Genomic DNA, 6,940 nt, shown 5'->3' with positions numbered 1-6,940 from the left:
GTTTTATTTTTATTAACTACTAACAATTTGGAGTTGCTGCTCCATATGCCGCGGGCTCTTTGCTTTGTCATTGTACATATAATATATATATACTATATATATATAGATATATAGATATATATATATATATGCTTAAAAATTTGGTTTGCTTTTGCTCAATCTTCGCTTGCCTGTACACCTAACCAACTGCCCCATCATTTAGAAACTATAGTAGTGCGTGGCTAAAGGTGGCCACACGAATGTTGGTGCCACATGTTGCTGCTGGTGCTGCTGCTGCTGCTGCTGCTGGGGACAGTCACCTGGCTGCCACCTGACCTATAACTGCTCCTCGCCCTGTTCGGGCTTGATCTGTGCCAGCTTGTCATGCAATATCGAATTGTTTGGCGACAATTGCGCGGCTGTTGCTGTCGTTGGCTCTCGCTCATACTTGACACTGCTGCTGCCATTGAGATCCATCATTTTGTGCAGCTGCGCTGCGGAGCTAAGCGACTGTTCGCTCTTCAAGCTGCTGGCGTCTGTTTCGGAGTCGCGCGACGTCATGCGACTGCGGCCGTTGCCATTGCCATTGTTGTTCTTATTGTGTGCCAGCTCGCTGTTGTTGTTGTTGTTGGTGGTGACGTGGGCATCCTGTTCCTCGTCACTGCTGGCGCTCGCTGTGCTGCGCATGGGGCTAAGGCGTTCGCGCTTAATATCCGCATAGGCGCCCAGCGGGCTGCCCGGACGCTTAACACTCGACTCAGAGCTGGAGCAGGTGGCGTTGATGTAATCATTGTTGCGATTGTTTGTAAATGGCAGCGGCGTCTTCTTGACCAGCAGCTGATCCAGCAGCGCATTGCCGTTGCCAGTGCCGTGGCCGCTGTTGCTGTTGTTGCCGCTGTTGATGAGGGCATCGCTGTCATTCTGCTTGAGAGTCTTTCGTATGATGCCGTCGTACATATTCTCGGCATACTCGAGGGCGCTCTTCATATGCACGCTGGGCACGTGGCCATGGTTCAGGTTGGCCGCAACGCCCAGCGGGCTGCCGCGTATCACCTCGGCCAGATGGTTGTTCAGAAATTCGTTATTGCGATTTAAGTCGAGGCCATAGTTGCCGCCGGTGTTCGGCTGGGCCCAGAACATCGCCGGCTGGAAGGGCAACTGTGGGCCACCATCGAATATGGGCAGCTTCAAGCCATTGGGCGTGCCAGCGGCGGCGGCACTCGCGGCGCTGCTGTTGTTCTTCAAAGCGTTGCTCAGCTTGGAGCCGACATTGCTGCTGTTGTTGTTGCTGTTGCTGTTGCTGCTGCTGTTGCTGCCCGCCTTCAGCTTGTCCAGATGATTGAGCCCAACCAGATTGGCATTCACCTTATTCGCAGCCCCCGTCAGCCCCACCAGATCCGGCTGCGGCTTTGGCTCACGTTTGCGCGGCCGCATCAAATGTCGCTCCTTCACCTTGTACTCCAGCGTTGAGTGCGGCACGCCGTAATAGCTGCCGGCACGATGCACCGACATCTCGCCGCGCTGCACGGCCTTGACGGCCTCGACCAGGCTGTCTCTGTCATAGTTGCGGTACTTACCGCGCTTCGGTCGTGTGCCCTTGCCAGCAGCCAGCGCCGCAGCATCCTGTGCGCTCAGCTGCTGCTGCTGCTGCTGCTGATGGTGCGCATGCGGATGCGTGTGCGCATGTGCATGATGATGTGCGCTCAGATGGCTGTGGTGCTGCTGGGCCAGCAGATTGGGCGAGGCGCCAAAGCGCGAGGTATCCGTGCCGCCAATTATTTTGGCCACCGATATGCTGGGCTTTCTGCTGGTGTTGCCGCTGCCACCGCCACCTCCGCCGCCGCCGCCGCCGCTGCTGCTGCATTCGCTGCCGCTGGTGTTGCCATTGTTGCGCTTGTCCAGGCCCAAGAGACTGTCCTGGTTGCTCTGCTCGTTGATCTTGCGCTGTATGGTGTTGGCCATCATCTTTTGTATGGATGTTGCTGTTGGCGACAATAGATTGTTGCTGCTGCTGCTGCTGTTGCTGTTGCGATAGCTGTTGCTGGCGGCTGCAACGGCAACAGCTGCTGCCAGCATTGGCGAGGCGGAGTGTGGACTGTGATCGCCATTGCGATTGCTGTTTGAGTTGTTGTTGTTGCTGCTGTTGCTGCTGCTATTGTTGTTGTTGTTGTTGTTGTTGGTGTTGGGGTTGATATTGTTGCTGTTGGTGGGCGAGACGCTGGTTGCGCCACTGACCTTGAAGGACGGAATCTTCAGTATAGGATCCTCGCACGCCTCATTGGCATCCAGCGAGGAGCTAGTCTCCGGCGTTTCAGACTTTGGTAGATGACGACGAAAGGCAGCAACTGCATTGAGTTGCTGCTGTTGCTGCTGCTGCTGGTGCTGCTGCTGCTGCTGCTGCAGGAGTGTGGCACTGCCATTGCTCTCCTGGCCCAGCATGCCGCCACTGCTAGCCATCAGCAGCGTCTTGAACAGATCGCCCAACGTCTGCGTCTCATCCAGCTTGGGCATCACCCCAATGCCCGCTGCCAGCATCAACGTATGCAGCAGGACGCTCGTGTCTATGGTGACGGGCAGGCCGCCCGCAGCGCCGGCGCCCACATTGCCGCCAGCTGCAGCGCCCGGCATATGACCAGTGGGCGTGCCGGCGCCCTGCGAATGCGTCTGCTTCGGTGACATGACCGATTCGTGCTCGTCGCCCAGGTCGCTGCCATTGTGTTCGGACATGTCGCCCAGCTTGCGGAGATGCTCGTTGACGGCCATGCGCTGCGCCAGCTCCTGATAGCCAGACGCATTGCTGTCGCCATCGCCAGCCTCGTCGCCGGACTCCTCCTGCTCGTCCAGCTCCAGCTCGTGCTGCAACAGTTGCTGATGTTGCTGTTGCTGCTGCTGCTGTTGCTGTAGATCGGGCGTCGCGCGTTTGCCATCGAGTGACATTTTGCACAGTTTGTTGCGCAGCGTCGTGCGCTGCACATGATACTGACTGGGCGCCTTGCGTGTGCCCAGCTTGTTGGCCAGCACATCCTGCAGCGCGCTATTCAGATCCTCGTTGCTGTACGCTTGCCGCCCGGCGGCGCCAAGAGGCGTGCCACACTCCGACAGAGCTCTGCAAGAGAAGAAAATTAAGAAAGCTTAGCTACAAATTATTGTATAAAATACAGATTGGCTTAGCTAACGAAATGAGTAGTCAGAGTGACACTGCAGGGAGTGTCTGACTAGAAGATACCCGTTTAAGAAATTTGTTCTGATACGGAATATGTGAGAAGTGCCTGCTAAAAACATGCAGAAGACACCTTGGCTCATATTGAAAAGTAAAGTAAGGGATCTCTCTGGGGTCTGCCCGACTAGGAAATACTCGTTAAAGAAATTTGTTCTGATACGGAATATGTGAGAAGTGCCTGCTAAAAACATGCAGAAGACACCTTGACACATACTGAAAAGTAAAGTAAGGGAGCTCTAGTGGGGTCTGCCCGACTAGAATATACCCGGTTTAGAATGTTTTTTAGCTCTTGAAAGTGAATACATCTATGCATGTTCAATAAATACATACATGTATTGGCATTTACAAAAAAGCAAAGTTAAAGTAGGGTAGGGAGTGTCTGACTAGAAGATACCCGTCTAAGTAAGTTTGTTAGATACTAAATTAGTTAGATGTGAGTGCACTTACGCTTATTATACACATTCTAGAGGTTTATTAGCTTTTATTAAGGTATGGGTGCTTTAGTGGGGTGTGCCTGACTAGAAGATACCCGCTTAAGACAGTTTTCAGATATTGAATGTATGAGTGAATGAATGTTATACACCACATTCATTGGCTTTTCTTTAAAATTAATATATGAGTGCTCGTGTGGAGCGTGCCCGACTAGAAGTTACCCTTTGCAAATCGGTTCAGTTGCTGAATTGAGTAAAAGTCACTTTAATATGTATATTTAACAAATATATATATAAAAAATATAAAAAAAATAAATATATATATATATATTTATATATATATATATATTTTTTTTTACAACTAAGAATTTTTTTATAGAGAATGCACGACTAACATATATCCTTTTTGAATATTTCCACAACTATTTTTAAATGTATGGAGGAAATAATAAATAAATAAATAAATAAATAAATAAATAAATAACTAAATAAATAAATAAATAATAAATAAATAAATAATAAATAAATAAATAATAAATAAATAAATAATAAATGTATTAAGGAAATAAATAAAGAAATAAATAAATAAATAAATAAATAAATAAATAAATAAATAAATAATAAATAATAAATAAATAAATAAATAAGTAAATAAATAAATAAATAAATAAATAAATAAATAAATAAATAAATAAATAAATAAATAAATTGTTGCTATAAACATAACAAGAATAAATAATACAAATTTGAAGTCTTTGCCTTTTAAAGCTTTTGAGATGGGAGCATTCATATAGAGGGACGTTCAGGACTGAAGAATAGTTAAACAGCCTGAATAAAGCAACTCAACAGCTATTGAAAACTAATCGACCCGCTTTCACTCTACTCAAATAGTTATAGTAGTTGAGAGCAGATATCCAATTGCATCTTAATTAATAAGTTAGAAAATTGAAAAGCTAACGAACTTTGGCAAATAGAAGCAGATTTGCAGCAGAAGTAGCCCTTGAACATGTGCCATCGAGGTAATTGAGCAGTCAGCCCGTATTATGATCCATCTGAGACCTCTTCCGGCGCATCAGTTCGCTTCTGACAGCTTCTTTTTTGTGACTTCAGTTCAAAGCGGAAAACAGAAGCTGACAAAATATTATTTTCACCCTTTGCCGATGCACATTTTTTTTTGTTTTTGTCATCTTTTATTTTCGGTGCTCATATATTGGGCACACACACACACATATGCACACTTGAGTGCAGAGACAATGAGCGCTTCTTAAATGTCTGCAGCAGCAGCAGCAGCGACGTTGTCCTTGTCAAAGGCAATGGCAAGGATGCAGCATAGAAAAATTTGTAACGTTTCTTCCTCTTTGTATACCCTGTTTTTTATTTTTTGCTCTCGCTGATTTTGGCCTGCTGCAGAGACAAAAGATGACACGCCAGGGATGAGTGGCAGAGGCAGGGGCAGAGACACGAAGATGTCAGCCTGCCAGCCAAGGCAGGGACAAACATGTTTTTGAAGTTCATTAGACGAATTTTTTTTTTTTGCTTAAAAACAAAAAAAGAAGCATTTTTCACTTAATGCCAAGCCGCACCACTTGGCGCTTTGGTGGTGCCAGCCCAGCAGCCACTCTCTGCTTGGCCGGGTGGAGCGCACTTTTGGCTAGCCCATTTCAAAAGGCAACTTTTTGTGCACAAACAACAACAACAGCAGCAGCAGCAGCAGTGAAAGCCGTACGAAATTTTTCTTTTCTTTATGCGCAGCCGGCAGGGCAGCGAGACGAGACGCAAGTAGACGCGACGAGAGTTGAGACCAAGACCCTTTTGGCAGCACCGAGTGGGTGGCTGGGTGCACTCCGAGTGGCAGTGGGCAGGGCGGGGGTCTGCCAGTGCAGTACATTGCACTGGCTGCGGAAACGCACAGCTTCTTGTCCTCGCTGTCGGCTGTGGGCCAGCACAGCAAAAGTTGACGGAAAAGTTGGGCGCACTTTTTGCTGTTGTTGCAAGGTTCTCTCTCTCGTTTTTTTTTGTTGTTTTTGTTTTTAGGATACTGCACGTCTGGAAAATGTCTGAAAATTGCGCTGACAACAAGAAGCAGCGTGCAGCTGCAACAGCAGGTGGCAGCAATGCTTGCTGACCGAACAGCCGTTGCTGCGCGCTGCTGGGCCAAATAATGTGGCCGAAAAATGCTTTGTGGGGCAGTCAGGGGTTAAGGGGCGCTAGAAAGGTTTGCAAATATTAATGAAAAATGTCATTTCAATGTCGTTTTGATTTGTTGTTGTTGCTGTTGCTGTTGGTGTCGTTTACCTTTTGGCTGCACTTCAATTGCAATTTGCCGTCGTTGCAACAGCCGCAGCTGGCAGCGACGCTGACTGCGCTGTCGCTGCCATGAATTCGGCGGCTGTTGTCGTTGTTGTTGTTGTTGTTGTTGTTGCTGTTGTTGTTATTGTTTTTGTTGCACGCATGTAGCGAGGATTCATTTGCGCTCGTGCCACGCTTGTTTTATATTTTTTCGTTTTATTTTTTCGCTTTTTTTTCTGACATTTTGTTTTAATTTGTGGCAGCAGCGGCAACTGCCATGCAACAGCAGCAGCAATAGCAAAAACAAAAAAGGGTTGATTTTTTGTTGCATTTTTGCGTGGATTTCGTTGTTGTTGTTGCAATTTTGACGCTTGCTGCAATTGCATTGGCAACTGCTGCTGCTGCTGCTGCTTCTGTTGTTGTTGCTGACATTTTTATGCGCATATCGCATTTTTTGTCGGTGCATCCCACACCTTTTGTATGCCTTAAATACACAACACACACGCGCACACACACACACACACCCATACCTTGCATCCGTTTACATACATGAAATGCACAATGCATTGGGATTGCATTTTTTGGGCTTACCGATTGCGTTGGGTTAAATATAAGTATATACATAATTAAAGTCGAGTCTGAGACTACGAAATATATAAAAATTATTAAAATATACTATAATACAGCTTATGATTGGAATATTGTAAGAATTGCAGCTGAATGAAGTAGTGCTTGAGCAGAGATGTGCCTAATTGACCCAGTGAATGTTGGCCTGGCTCAAAGGCTAGCAGTTCATGTACTTATTAATGACATTAAGCTGCTTAAACTATAAGTTGAATACCAAATGAAGTGTTTATCGTAAATGTTTAATTAAAATGCCATTCAGGTCTTTCCAGCTTTAAACTTCACACATAAATAAATTTGAGAAAAGTAAAAATCTGATATGTGATTCGTTTGCTTACAATAATTTAGTATTTTATATTAATTATATTAATTAAATATAAAATATTAATTTTGAAAT

At 46.1% G+C, this 6,940-nt stretch overlaps 1 protein-coding gene across 1 annotated transcript in view; it reads right to left on the bottom strand.

The window, feature by feature from the left end:
* Window positions 1-231: 231 nt before the first annotated feature.
* Window positions 232-6,940, bottom strand: part of LOC111594978 (mushroom body large-type Kenyon cell-specific protein 1) — a 56,954-nt gene continuing 50,245 nt past the window's right edge. The window contains exon 5 of the mRNA XM_030223805.1: window positions 232-3,085. Coding sequence (XP_030079665.1) covers window positions 316-3,085 — 2,770 coding nt within the window. The 3' untranslated portion in view covers window positions 232-315. The remainder of the gene's footprint in view (window positions 3,086-6,940) is intronic.

The sequence above is a fragment of the Drosophila hydei genome, unplaced genomic scaffold (assembly GCF_003285905.1).
Source record: "Drosophila hydei strain 15085-1641.00,03,60 unplaced genomic scaffold, DhydRS2 tig00000290-arrow-arrow-pilon, whole genome shotgun sequence".
NCBI classification, from domain to species: Eukaryota; Metazoa; Arthropoda; class Insecta; order Diptera; family Drosophilidae; genus Drosophila; species Drosophila hydei.
This window is presented reverse-complemented; position numbering and strand designations above follow the sequence as displayed.